The sequence below is a fragment of the Papio anubis genome, chromosome 4 (genome assembly GCF_008728515.1).
Source record: "Papio anubis isolate 15944 chromosome 4, Panubis1.0, whole genome shotgun sequence".
Taxonomy (NCBI): Eukaryota; Metazoa; Chordata; class Mammalia; order Primates; family Cercopithecidae; genus Papio; species Papio anubis.
This window is the reverse complement of record NC_044979.1, coordinates 80967643-80982942: the sequence shown is the minus strand read 5'-3', so window position 1 is coordinate 80982942 and position 15300 is coordinate 80967643. Positions and strand designations below refer to the sequence as shown.

The following is a 15300-nucleotide window of genomic DNA, read 5'->3' as shown; positions in this document are numbered from 1 at the left end:
AATCATACTACCTGACTTCAAATTATACCACAGACCTATAGTAACCAAAACAGCATGGTATTGTCATAAAACAGATACACAGAACAATGGAAGAGAATAGAGAATTCTGAAACAAATCCACACACCTAAATGGACTTAATTCAACAAAGGTGCCAGGAACATATATATGGGAAAAGAGCTTCTTCAATAAATGGTCCTAAAAAACTAGATATCCATATGCAGAAGAAGGAAACTAGACCCCATCTCTTGCCATATACAAAAATCAAATCAAAACGGATTAAAGACTTAAATCTAAGACCTCAAACTATGAAAATACTACAAGAAAACGTTGGAGAAAATCTCCAGGACACTGCTCTGGGCAAAATTTCTTGAGCGAAACTCCACAAGCACAAGCAACCAAAGCAAAAATAGACAAAAGATATCATACCAGGTTTTTAAAAAAGCAGGATCACAAGTTGGACAAATGATACAATCATCAAACTGAAGAGACAACCCAAAAAATGGGAGAAAATATTTGCAAATTACCCAACTAACAAGGTATAAATTACCAGAATATACAAGGAGTTCAAGTAACTCTACAGGAAAAAAAATCTAATAATCTGATTAAAAATAGACTAAAGATTTGAATAGACATTTCTCAAAAGAACACACACAAAAGGAAGTTCATATGCTAAAACAGGTATATGAAAAAGGACTCAAAATCCTTGATCGTCAGAGAAATGCAAATCAAAACTACCATGAAATATCATCCCACCCCAGTTTAAATAGCTTATATCCAAAAGACAGGCAATAACAAACGTTGGCAAGGATGTGAAGAAAAGGGAACCCTTGTACGCTGCTGCACAAAATGTAAATTAAATGATGAAGAAAACTTCGGAGGTTCCTAAGAATTGAGCTGCCATATAATCCAGCAATCACACTGTTGGGTATACATTCAAAAGAAAGGAAATCTGTATATTAAAGAGATATCTGCACTCCTGTATTTGTCGCAGCACTGTTTACAATAGCTAAGATTTGGAAGCAACCTAAGTTTCCATTAACAGATTGAAATCGGATAAAGAAAATGTGGTACACAATACACAATGGAGTACTACTCAGCCATAAAAAAGAATGAGAGCCAGTCATTTACAACAACTTGGGTGGAACTAGAGATCATTATGTTAGGTAAAATAAGCCAGGCATAGCGAGACAAACATCACATGTTCTCACTTATTTGTGGGATCTAAAAATCAAACAGCTGAACTCATGGATACAGGAGAAGGATGGTTATAGAGGTTGGGAAGGACAGTGCAGGGAAAGGGTAAAATGGTGGGGGGAGGTGGCAGATGGTTAATGAGCAGAAAAAGTGGAAGGAATAAGACCTACTGTTAGATAGTACAACAGGGTGACTACAGACAAGAAAAACTAAATTGCACACTTAAAAATAACTTAAAGAGTGTAACTGGATTGTTTGTAACTCAAAAGATAAGTGTTTGAGAAATGGATACCCCATTCTCCATGATGTGCTTATTTCACATTGCATGCCTGTGTCAAAACATCTCATGTACCCCATGAATATATATATCTACTGTGTACCCACAAATAGTAAAACTATAAATAAAAAATTAAAAAGGAGAGCATGCCTAAAAATTTCCCACAGTCAGGTTTATAAGTCTTACTCTCCATAAGATACAAAATAAAAATTTAATGACAAGAAAGTATTGGTTTTCTTACATTAAATCACATCATTTTCTATGTAGAACTTGTAGCTCCCATCAAGAATAGAAGGAAAAAAGTCTAATTAATCCCATGTGATAGTGAACTTCAAAACCTTTTTTATTCTTTAGACACAATATTCATTCTTTTTCCCTGTTTTCCATTTGAAGCTCATATACTAAAAGGCTTGTCGAATTTTCTTGGCTTTTCATACCTTGAATCAAACTAGTATTACATCCTTGGAAATATTATGAAGGCCTATAATTTCCAGTACAGCCTACAGGTGAGTGTAGACATTAGCGCAAGTAAAGTGTTCAAATAGTATATAAAAGAATTTTTGCCATGTTGCACCATCACAGGAGATGTCTACTTATGTAACATCCACAGTATCCAAAAAAAATCCCTCAGTAAACCTAAATGGTAGAGGCCTCAGTTTTCTTAATTCAGAAACAACTTTACCTGTTGTTTTGTCTATTATGATAGCATGAAGTAACCACTACTTGACAGTGCCCTAACAGAACTTTTAAATTATTAACAAGAAAAAGAGTAAAATAAATTCTCTTCCCTAAAAGGAAGTTGTCTTTCCAAAACTGCCTTACTTATTCATCACAATTTATCACCAAAAATTTCAATTCTCAGGACTGGAAGAGTTATCAAAAAAAAAAAAAAAAATCTATGCATAAGCTAATACTCCATGATTACCTAAAATAAGTAGAGCAATAATAGTAATAAGAAAGAACTAGCAGTAGCAGTAACGGCAGTAGTAAGAGTAAGGAGACATTTACTAACCACTTATGTTACAGAAACTGCTAATTGTTTCTCATGGATCATCTCATTTAGTCCTCTCAACACTACTAAGGAAACCGAGGCATAAAAAGGTTATTATCACTTGCCTAAAATTATACCTAGTAAGGAAAAAAAAAAAAAAGACCAGAATCCAAAAATAGACAGTCCAACTTGAAAGTGCACACTTAATGCTTACTGAACTCCCTAATACTAGGCCACTGTCAGGCCAAACTTAAAGTAATGCCTATGCCTATGATATAGACCACAGATTCATGTCAATACATCAAATCATTTGTTATATACTTTATTTTTGGATAGACGATAAGGAAGGAGAGGTAACATTCTTTAGTCATTTGTCTTGAACATCAACACATGGGGTTCTCCAGGATCCAATGGTACACTCTATGCTATCCCAGCAATCTTGTATGGCAACATTTCTCAAGGATCAGTTCACCAATTGAGGCAAAAATGATAAAAATAAGAAAAAATTTGTTTTACTTCACTAAAGTAAAATTTATTAAATTTAAAAGCCTATCTTTTATTTTAGGACATAATGTACCCTAGTTTTTTTATGTTAAAGTATGGGAAATCATGGTGATAATTTATATAGGTTGCTTTGCTGTTATTCTTGTTTTTAATATAAAGCATGTTTAATAAAATAGTAAAATATCCTTATGTGACAAAATAAAAATTTAAGTACCCCCCCCTTATACTGGAGAGGAAGAGGCAGAGCGTGATCTCCACAAAACAGAAAAGGTTGAAAATTACTCTTAATTTTAGTTACCAACCCTAGATGGTAGTCTCCTGTTAAAAAAAAAAAAAAAAAAAAAAAACACACAGGAAAGATGACACCACCATTATGATGACAAGTGCTCAAATGTGTTAAAACACGAGTGTGAATGTAGTAAAAAGAACACAGGTCTTTGTGCCACTTATTGATTTATTTGCCTCTCATGCATGCTTCGATACCTACTCTGCAATAATGGACCAAAATTCTTCAGCATTTCTTCTTAGAGTGAGCATGACACTAAGCTCAATGGTAGAGGGAGCTATAAACTCAATGGCAGGAGGTCTTGTAGGAGAGAGGGGCTTTTCATCTGGGATGGGTGGAGTACATCCTCCTGTGCTCTGCCCCAGCCATATACACAGTCCCTCAGTGACCTCACAGCCCTGGCCCAACCTGAAGATCATTTTTCCATGGCCCTCTCAACATAGATAGCATACTCTTCAGGTTTCAAACCAGTGCCCCAGTTCTCCCTGCAGACTGTACCCAGCCACCTACTTGCCATGAACTGAAGACAAAATTTGGCCTAGGCTATAACCAGCATAATTCTCTCCATCCATTAGGGTTTAACTATAATTTCTCCAACAAAGCCTGAACCCCAACCTAGAGTAGGAGGTCATCATTCCAATTTTGTCATTCCTTGGATAATCTCCCTCAGCCCCAGAGCATCCTTTAGAGTTTTTTTATACCTTAGTGACTCTTTTATCATAGTTTAATAATTCTTTATACTAAACTTCTCCTTTTTAAATCACTGTATTAAGTTCTATCTACTGATATAAAGTTATACAGATCTAGGTTCAAAATTGACCATTCACCAGATTGAATATACTTAGGTAACTTATTAGTCTTGAACTAATAAGTTATTTAAATAATCTGGTACTAAACCTATCAAATGAGAAACTTTACCATCTGCCTCATCATAGGGTCAATTATTAAGATTAAATAAGATTATGGATGTAAAGGCAGATGCAGGTACTCAATAAATGGTCTTTCCTCTCACCCTTCTCCATCTATATCCCACTGGTCATTTACTCTATGCCAAGAACATACAAAGAAGCAATCAAATGAAAGTGTGTAACCTGGATAATCATAAACAGAAAAACAGGGAAGTCAAAGGCAGACACATTATAAAGCAAACATATGAATCAACATAATTAGGACATTAACCTTCCAGCATCTGTCTCCTTGAAAATTCCATCCTGATTAGGGCACAGTTCACAGCTAGGAGAAACACCACATTTACAGGCATCACAAAACCAAGGTTCAGTGGAGTTTTCAGAAGCTGAACTCATAATAGAGTCACTTTCTCCATCAACTCCATAACAACCTAAAAAAAGAAAAACACTATGATTAAATAGGGTTTATTTTGTTAAAGTCACATACAATCACAAAAGAAAAATAGCAAAGGGAAGAGATGAGGAAAAAGATATGAAATACCAGTGATTTATAAGAAATGTATTAAAATACAGAAATAAACTCATTTTATATACTTTTTCACATAATGTAGTAACACAATGAAATAAATGACATTTTAAAAAATAGTTTTAGTCCTACTATAAAAGCATTAAAGGTGGGAAAACAATAAATTTTTAATTTAAAAAATATTTAAAAATAGGCTGGGAGCAGTAGCTCATGCCTGTATTCCCAGCACTTTGGGAGGCCAAGGTGGGCAGATTACCTGAGGTCAGGAGTTCTAGAAAAGCCTGGCCAACATGGTGAAACCTCATCTCTACTAAAAACACAAAAATTATCCAGGCGTGGTGACAGGCATCTGGAATCCCAGCTACTCGAGAAGCTGAGGCAGGAGAATAGCTTGAACCCAGGAGGCAGAAGTTGCAGTGAGCCAAGATTGCGCCACTGCACTCCAGCCTGGGTGCCAACAGCAAAATTCCATCTCATAAAAAATAAAAATATAAAACATAAAAATATAAGTTGTCATTAAAGAATTTAGATTAGTTAATTATTGGTTGGTAAATACTTATTGAGGTCCCTTTGTACCAGGTACTAAAATATGTATATAAAAGACCAAACTCATGCAAAACAAACATACAAACAAAAAAGTCTTTGATCTAATTTTGGAGGTGGCAGATTGTAATATAAACAGGTGTAATACAATTGTAAAAGCAAAGTTACACACCTAAAACTATAGAACAGTTTGAAAAGTTCAGAGTAATAACGTTAGACAGACTGAGTTCCACGCACAACTGAGCCAATCTCTAACTATATGATGTATTTAATCTGTTTAAAAATTTTAAATTATTCTGTCTTCTGTGAAAATTTGTCTATAACTGAAATGGATGAAAACAGTATGTCATTCTCTTTTTTCCTCTTATCACTCACAAAACTAAATATTCTGAGAGAAGTTCATCATATTACTTAGGCAGCTAAGGTAATAAAAATCCTTAAAGATTCTCATGAACACTCCCAACCAACAAGATAACCTGGCAATGTTCTTTACATTTTAGAGTAGGACATGTCATACTTCAATTCAACTGCCCTCCAATAATCAAAAGCAAAGTTTCCTTATATACATCTCTGGAATTACAAGTTACAGTTGACAATGGAACAACACAGGTTTGAACTGGTCAGATGCACTTATACGTGGATTTCTTTCAACACAATACGGAGTGAAAATACACTTGTGGGATACAAAACTCACACATACAAAGCATCAACTTTTCATAAACCCAAGTTCCCCAAGTCCAACTGTGGGACTTGAATATGGGCTAATTTTGGTATCTGCAGGGGTCCTGGAACCAATCCCCTAGTTATACTGAGGGGTGACTGTATATTTAAAGTTACTATTTAGGCTTCCAAATCTGCCTAAAATTTTTATAAAGTCAAAGTATTTTCCTTGATTCTGAGTTTAAAAGAGTAGATTATTTATCAAAGCTGCAATAAGAAATTCAGGCAGGACTTCATTGACAATATCTTGGTAAATCAGGTTTTGATCATTAAAATTCCTATAACTCAATTTTGTCTATGAACTCAGTATTGATGAGGCTGTCAGTACCTGAGAAACCAACAAAATCTGCTAGTAAGCAATGTCGCATCCATAATCATAAATAACTTTCTCAGCATCAAGATGCCTAGAAGTTTGTATTACTACCACCAAAGTATAATAAACATGGAATCTGATAAATGGAAATTGAAAAGTTCTGAGACAGTATTTCATTCAGACTATTAAAAACCATGCTGAACTACTTACTGATAACCAACAATAAAGTACACTTCTCTACTGATGATAGTCATGACTCCCAAATAGATTTCTTCTTCCCAAATGTAATGGACACACACTAACTTCTCATTATCAAATTTCCCTTCCTCTAAAAAGGAACACACTGCCCTTATGTAAAACATCCTTCAAAGAAACAATTTAAAGCACATATAATAATGAATACATTGCAACTTAATTCTAGTCCTGATGTATCACCTGTAGGTTTGGGCATTTCTCCAGTCTCCTAAGACACATGTGTTACATCTCAAGATAGGTCATTTCTAAAGATGAAATAGCAACCATCCCAACATCCTTTTGACCAGGTTTATTCTAAGAGGGTAGGTCTTGGGGCCAAGTTCTAAGGGGCACCCAAAGTAACCCCCAACAAACTGATGACATTAAATAAGCCATGATGAGAAACATTTAACATGATCGTCTCCTAAAAGACTTTAGCCAACGTAAGATCATGTGATTATTTGAACTGGTAAACACTAACCAGACAACCAGGAGCCTAAATTGGAGAGTCACCTCTCACAGCCATTAAAGAAATTCAACTAAAATAAATAAATAACTACAGTATATAAATGAATGAATACTGAGTTAAACAAATCAGCCATGAGAAAGAAAAAGAGCCATATAAAATTAGTAAATAATTTTAAATTACCAACATTAATTAACTAGATTTCATTATATGTCAATGGTTACATATATTTCATTAAAATACTACTTACCTAATATATATCTAAATTAAAATAGCCTAATAGTAAGCAAAAAACTAAAAAGTTGGTTTGCAACTATGACTTACACAAGCTGCTTCAAGCAACTGTTTAATTGTTTATCCTTTGCTATTCAAAGGTTTTATAACAGGGAATTTTAATAAAATCTGAAAGTCAGCCAAGCCTTGTAGTTCATGCCTGCCATCCCAACGCTTTGGGAGGCTGAGGCAGGATGATCGCTTGAGCCCAAGAGTTTGAGACCAGCCTGGGCAACATAGTGAGGCCCTGCCTCTACAAAAAACACAAAACAGAGTTTAGCCAAGCATGGTGGCACACACCATAGTCTCAGCTGCTAGACAGGCTGAGGTGGGAGAATCACTTTAGCCTGGGATGTGGAGGGTGCAGTGAACCAGCCTGGGCAACAGAGCAAAAATCTCGTCTCAAAAAAATATAAATATTTTTTCAGATTATGCATGTGTGTGTATATATATTATACATAATATATGGATTTATTTCATATATACTATGTTAATAGTTATGCTAAATATAGTTAAAATTAATAGTTATAAATTAAACTATATAATTTCATTTAATATTTTAATATACTTTAATACATAACTATATATATCATATGTACACACACAATCTGAAAGTCATATAAAATGTCAAAGAAAATATTTAAAAGGAGTTAGACTGTAACACACAAGATAAGCAAAGGAATCGAAACTCATTAATTTCTTTAATGTCATTAAATTGTGGTTGGCAATCATCATCTTCATCACCTTGTCTAGATATGTATTATTTTAAATGCACTATCATAAAATTAAAAGGAAATACAATTTTCTTCTTGGGATCAGTTTTATTTCCAACAAAAGAGCAAAATGTTATATTCAAAGAAAAATCATAAAACGAAACAATCATCATCAATCTATTTTCTCAATGTGCTATGCAATACCACATGGGAAAAAATACATATTTTCTTTACAAAATAATGTTCCTTTGAAACAAATTCAAACTAGATAAAATCTGCATTCACAGAAGTAGGCAATTACCAAGAGAATAAAGCCCTTAAGGAGCTATCCAATTTATTAACTTCATTCAGCCAAATCAAGGTAAATCACAGCAGTTTACTTTTTTATAATAAAGAAAATTTTCAATTACATTTTTAAAGAATATTCCACACACATAGCAAACGTGCACATTTGCACAGAGTTTTAAATCTCCTACAAACAATCTCAGGAATGATTCTGAAATCCATTCCCAGGAAATTCTTCCTTTGTAATCTGGAAGACTAGTGTTGTGCAAGTTCAAAGAACAACCAGCAAGTGTGTACGTATTTTTTCTTCAGCTTCGCTGTCCCTGAAAAATGATCCATACTGTGTCATTATCTTTATAGAGTTCTTTACTTGCCACTTTTACTTGCCACTTATCCCATATTTCTCTGTCATACCTGTTGGGTTTACTGAGATCTAGACCAAAGTTCTAGCACTGTATATCTGCTCCAATTCATTTTAATTAGTGACTAAATACATTCTAAAATCTTTCTCTCTTCCATATAAAACATAAGTATGGGAAAAATATTTTCTTTTTCACATGGGTAAACAAAATAAACAATGTATAAACACTTAAAACTCATTTCATATGTGCTCAATGTGTTTCCAATGGGTAATATAGAAGACACATTTCTATGGCCATTTAATTAGGATCAATCTTTGACTAATATATGCTATGCACACAACTCATATTTAAGAAAAAAAATGTGTTTACAATTGTTTTGAGTTATATAAAGGTATGGATAATTCCAATCAGTGGAAATGTTCCTCATTCAGCTTTTCACAGAGGGGCCAGTGGACTTCCAGTCTTCCACCTTCTAGCTATGTAACTTTGAACAAACCAAATCTCTGAAGCTTAGTTACTTCATCTGCAGTATGTGTTTAATAATATTTATCCTAATTATATTTCAGTATATATAAAACAGGTATATAAAAGTTGTCATTTAAAAATTTAAAACACTTTTTCTGTACTTAATATATTAGACTTTTGACTATGAAATTCATCAATAAAAAAGATTTTTTTTTAATTTTTTTTTTTTTTTTTTTTTTGAGATGGAGTCTCACTCTGTCACCCAGGCTGGAGTGCAGTGGCATGATCTTGGCTCACTGCAAGCTCCGCCTCCAGGTTCACGCCATTCTCCTGCCTCAGCCTCCCAAGCAGCTGGAACCACAGGCACCCGCCACCATGCCCGGCTAATTTTTTTTGGATTTTTAGTAGAGGCAGGGTTTCACCATGTTAGCCAGGATGGTTTCGATATCCTGACCTCGTGATTCGCCCACCTTGGCCTCCCAAAGTGCTGGGATTACAGGTGTGAGCCACCGCACCCGGCCAAAAAAAGATTTTAAAATGAGTAATATTGTTTACGAGAAAGACAGTACCTACAACATGCATAATACTTGTCAGAAACATATCCTAAAGCAGTGACACCAGGGACTGGTTTCGTGAAAAACAATTTTTCCATGGATGGGACAAGGGGATTATTTTGGATGAAACTGTCCCACCTCAGATCATCAGGCATCACATTCTCATAAGAAGTATGAAACCTAGATCCCTCACATGTGCAGTTCACAATAGTGTTTGCGCTTCCATGAGAATCCAATGCTGCCACTGATCTGACAGGAGGTGGAGCTCAGGCAGTAATGCTCGCTCACCAGCCGCTCACCCCCTGCTGTGAGGCCCAGTTCCTAACAGGCCAAAGACCAGTACCACCTGGTTGGGGACCCCCGTCCTAAAGCATAAAAGAAGTAACGTACCAAATGGTTATAACTTGAACATATTCAACTATCCAGTAAACACTCCTAAGGATATCTTTTTGCATACGCTAAAAAACAAAAATGGCCTTGGGCTAGGCTAACAGTAAACTGAAAAATAGGGGGAAACATCTCTTAGTAAGCCTTATCTCATTTAATGAATAGCAACTAAACCAGAGGGCAACTGCTGGTAAGTACACTACCTAACTTCTGTCATGTACTAACATATACCTGACATTTTCCTTCAGACACACTGCAATCAGGATATCAGGATAAGTGACATCATGGTCAGAGGTACCCTAATATTAGAAGATCTTCCCACAAAGGTATTTATACTAAGTGAGACGCTGCAGCCCTCAAATTTCAAAAAGAAAAGAGATTTAGATGAAGCGAGCACTCTGAAAAGTAATTACAGTAAACAATCATAAATTCAATAAGCAAAATTTGGTGTACTACCTTTTAGCAAAATCTCAACTTAAAAATCTTTATGCAATTACTTGAGAATAAGCATATTTCTCAAAAAAAAAAAAAAAGAAGATAAAAGAAATGCAACAAAATACTATGGCTGTCTGGATATTAGGACAATTAGAAATGTTTTTCTTCTCTCTGTTCTATATTTTCCACATTTTATTTAATATTCATGTATTATGATAGGCGAACAGTTTTCTCTAAATAGAGTATTCATGAAGTTCATATTTAACCATGAGATGTTTTTTAAAAATTGCATGGCTGAATTACAATATGGAAGTCTGTCACTGTAAGCACGTGAATTTAGGAACAGAAGACTCTAGCAACACTAGCTGCTTATTACACTTTTAAAAATGTCCCTTTCTTTAGATTGAGTTTTAGATAAAAATTCATTTTGAAACTTAAAAGCTAGTCCCAAAAGAGTTAAGGGGAAAAAAAAATCTATACGTGTTAACCGTACAGAAAATTGTAAACAACAAAAAAAATCACAAAGTTAAAGGATACAGAACAGGATGGAAAACATAAAAAATATTTGCAAGGATGGAAAATATTTGCAACACATAACAGACAACGAACATTAAAAAAATAATTCCAGTAAGTCAATGAGAAAAGAGACAAAGAGAATCTAACGACTAAGCTTGTCTTTTTTTTTTTTTTTTTGAGACGGAGTTTCGCTCTTGTTACCCAAGCTGGAGTGCATTGGCGCGATCTCGGCTCACTGCAACCTCCGCCTCCTGGGTTCAAGCGATTCTCCTGCCTCCGCCTCCCGAGTAGCTGGGATTACAGGCGCCCACCACCACGCCTGGCAAATTTTTTGTATTTTTAGTAGAGAAGGGAGTTTCACCACGTTAGCCAGGCTGGTCTCAAACTCCTGACCTCAGGTGATCCACATGCCTTGGCTTCCCAACGTGCTGGGATTACAGGCGTGAGTCACCGCGCGAGGCCAAGAAATGACTATGCTTTTCACAAGATGGCACCGAAAGTGAAGGAAGCTCCTGCCCCTCCTAATGCTGAAGCCAAACCGAAGGCTTTTAAGGCCAAGAAGGCAGTGTTGAAAGGTGTCCACAGCCACCAAAAAAAGAAGATCCGCACGTCACCCACCTTCCAGCAGCCCAAGACACTGAGACTCCGGAGGCAGCGCAGATATCGTTGGAAGAGTGCCCCCTGGAGAAACAAGCTTGACTATTACACTATCAAGTTTCTGCTGACCACTGAGTCGGCCATGAAGAAGATAGAAGACAACAACACACTTGTGTTCATTGTGGATATTAAAGCAAACAAGCACCAGATCAAACAGGCTGTGAAGAAGCTCTATGACATTGATGTGGTCAAGGTCAACACCCTAATTCGGCCTGATGGAGAGAAGAAGACATATGTTCGACTGGCTCCTGATTACAATGCTTTGAATGTTGCCACCAAAATTGGGATCATCTAAACCCGGTCCAGCTGGCTAATTCTAAATATATGTATATGTTTTCACCAGAAAAAAAGAAGAAAAGAAATGACTAAGAAAATGACAGGCAAGTAAGAGAAAACAAAATGTGGCAAATGGCCACAAGATACCAAACTTAATTCTTAATAAGGTGAATGCACATTATAATAAAGAGATTATATCCAAAAGAATAAAATAAAATTTACAAATATGTAATGTTATCAAGCAGTTTGTGCATTGCTGGTAATTACTACAGTCTTTTTGGTAGTCAATCTGGAAATGGTTTTTAAAAGTTTAAATACACTTATCTTTTGACTCAGAAATTTTACTTCCCTGTAATCCCAGCACTTTGGGAGGCCGAGGTGGGCAGATCACAAGGTCAGTAGATCCAGACCATCCTGGCCAACATGGTGAAATCCCGTCTCTACTCAAAACACAAAAATTAGCCGGGCGTAGTGGCACACGACTGTAGTCCCAGCTACTCAGGAGGCTGAGGTGGGAGAATCGCTTGAACCCAGGAGGCAAAGGTTGCAGTGAGCCGAGATCGCGCCTTTGCACTCCAGGCCGGCGACAGAACGAGACTTCGTCTCAAAAAAATAAAACAAGTTTTACTTCTAGGTATCTATCCCACAGAAATTATTACATATATATACATGGCACATGTTTGTCAGCACTATACATAAGTGAAAAACTTGAAACAAAAAAATAAGTACATTATGGTTGAGCCATTCTATGTATCATTAAAAAGAATGAAATGTCCCATATACACTGACATGAGAAGAATTACAGAATTAACAGATGAGTGAAACAAAGCAAGTTGCGGAAAAATATCTTTGCGATTTATCCAATTTATTTAGAGGTGGAGAGAGAAAAGTGGTGGACAGAACAGAGAAAGAGTGAGAGAGAGAGAGAGAAGTGTTTGTGTATATATAAGAGCCTGCTTAAAGGACTCTCACTGGTCAAATTTGGACAATGTAACAAGTATCAGAAACAGCAATCAGTTAACAAATTACAACATATGAGCTCATGGTAATATTGAAAAGGAAAAAAAGTGAAGAGAATTTCTTTACACAGTAAATGCTTCCTAACAAATGTAAGAGGAATTAGAATTAGAATTAGCAAATTTCCATCTTGCAGCCCACATATGTAATCAGTGTAATTGTAATCAGTGACTTTGACAAGGATGCTAAAACTATTAAGCGGAAAGTTGCTAGAGAATGGCATATTAACAAAGTCTCAAAGTTATTACCCCACAGATTTCTCATTAATTACAAATAGAAAAAAAAAAACCTTTAAAATTAAGAGGTCTGTGGTTGACACCACCTGAACTATCACCAATAATGCAATAAATTGATATTAGACTTTTTTTTTTTTTTTTTTGAGACAGAATCTCACTCTGTTGCCCAGGTTGGAGTGCAGTGACACAATCTTGGCTTACTGTAACCTCCACCTCCCAGGTTCAAGCTATTCTCATGCCTCAGCCTCCCAACTAGCTGGGATTACAGGCTAATTTTTGTATTTTTAGTAGAGACGGGGTTTTGCCATGTTGGCCAGGCTGGTCTCGAACTCCTGACTTCAAGAGACCCACCCACGTTGGCCTCCCAAAGTGCTGGGATTACAGGCATGAGCCACCACACCCAGCCACATTATACATCTTACAAAAAATACTCTTACCAAAAAAAAAAAAGTTTAAACTGAATCTAATCACAAGAAAACAATAAGATATATCCAGACTGAGAGGTATTCAATATGACATTCTAAAAACTAAGATTCTTCAATATGTCAACATCATGAACACCATCAAAAGGGAGAAAAATTGTTCTAGATTAATGGAGACTAAAGAGATATAACACAAGTACAACTCATGGTACCTGAATGGATCCTGTGGGGTGTGGAGAAACCATAGTGATAATAGAGGTATAGAGATTATAAGAAAAGTGTGCATATTATTGGCTATTAAATTAAAAATATATATTTGTGTATATGCATGAGCAAGCAGAAAAAAAAAAAAAGCCTGGAAGAACAAACACAAAAACTAAAGTTTTAAGCATATTTACCTCTAGGTGGTATAATTATGAGAGATGTTTTCTTTTTCTTTTTTTTTTTTTTTTGAGACAAAGTCTTCCTCTGCAGCCCACACTGGAATGCAGTGGTGCAATCTTGGTTCACTGAAGCCTCGAACTCCCTGGCTCAAGTGATCCTCTGCCTCAGCCCCTCAAGTAGTTGGGATTACAGGCGCAAGCCACCACACCTGGCTAATTTTTGTATTTTTTGTAGGGACCGGGTTTCACCACATTGCCCCAGCTGGTCTCAAACGCCTAAGCTCAAGTGATCCACCCACCTCAGTCTCCCAGATTGCTGGGATTACAAGTGTGAGTCACCACGCCCACCTGGGAGATGTTTTCTTAGCTTATTTCTACTGATGTTTTCTACAATGGACATATATCTACATAATAAAATAAAGTTAAAAAACCCCTGGTACACAAGGTACCAGGGACAGATGGGGTAGATTCACACCAAATTGTTAACAGTGATTCCCTATGCAAAAAGAAGTAGAGTTGAGACAGAAAGCATAACTATTTTACATATCTGCTCACATGTTACTTATAATTAAGAAAAAATATTTTAATGAATTAAGATTTTTCAAGGTAATAAACTTGTACTGTGTATGGGATTCATGCTAAATGTAAATTTTAGCTGCTGTTCTCACAAAAACAAAAAAATGAGTAAGTTCTGCAGAAGGATGGACTTGGTAAACTTTTTAAAAATTGGGTAATTATGTGAGATGATGGATATGTTCATTTCCTTCACTACAGTAACCTTTTTACTATCTATATGAATCCCATAACAACACATTGTATACCTTAAATATACACAATAAAATCTTTAAAAATAAAATTAAAAATAAGATTTTTCAAATATCCAAATAACAGGAAGACAAATGGTAAACACTGGCTTAACGTCTATATATTTAGGTTATATTTGTGGAACAAGAGGAATCTGGGTAAAAAGAAAAGCATATATGAAAGCCCCCAAACACTGGAGAAAAAGGCAAGTGGTATGGGATTCCAGAGAGTCTTGCTATTAGTGTGAACTTTATTTTTAAGGGACTGATTTTAAGCAGAAAATAATATGAACAGATATGCACCAGCACTTTGGGAGGCCAAGTGGGGCAGACTATGAGGTCAGGAGATCAAGACCATCCTGGCCAACATGGTGAAACCCCATCCCTACTAAAAATACAAAAATTAGCTGGGTGTGGTGGTGCATGCCTGTAATCCCAGCTACTCGGGAGGCTGAGGCAGGAGAATCGCTTGAACCTGGGAGGCGGAGATTGCAATGAGCCGAGATCATGCCACTGCACTCCAGCCTGGCGACACAGCAAGACTGCGTCTCAA

General features: G+C 35.9%; 1 protein-coding gene and 1 pseudogene across 12 annotated transcripts in view; one reads left to right on the top strand and one right to left on the bottom strand.

The window, feature by feature from the left end:
• Nucleotides 1-15300, bottom strand: part of PHF14 (PHD finger protein 14) — a 214539-nt gene that overhangs the window by 170863 nt on the left and 28376 nt on the right. For all 12 annotated transcript variants that reach the window (XR_001900959.3, XR_001900961.3, XR_001900962.3 and 9 more), the window contains exon 5: nucleotides 4433-4592. Coding sequence is in view for 9 of the 12 variants with exons in the window: in XM_021935988.2 (XP_021791680.1) it covers nucleotides 4433-4592 (160 nt within the window). In the remaining 3 variants the exon portion in view is untranslated. The remainder of the gene's footprint in view (nucleotides 1-4432; nucleotides 4593-15300) is intronic.
• Nucleotides 11322-11905, top strand: LOC101013900 (annotated as a pseudogene).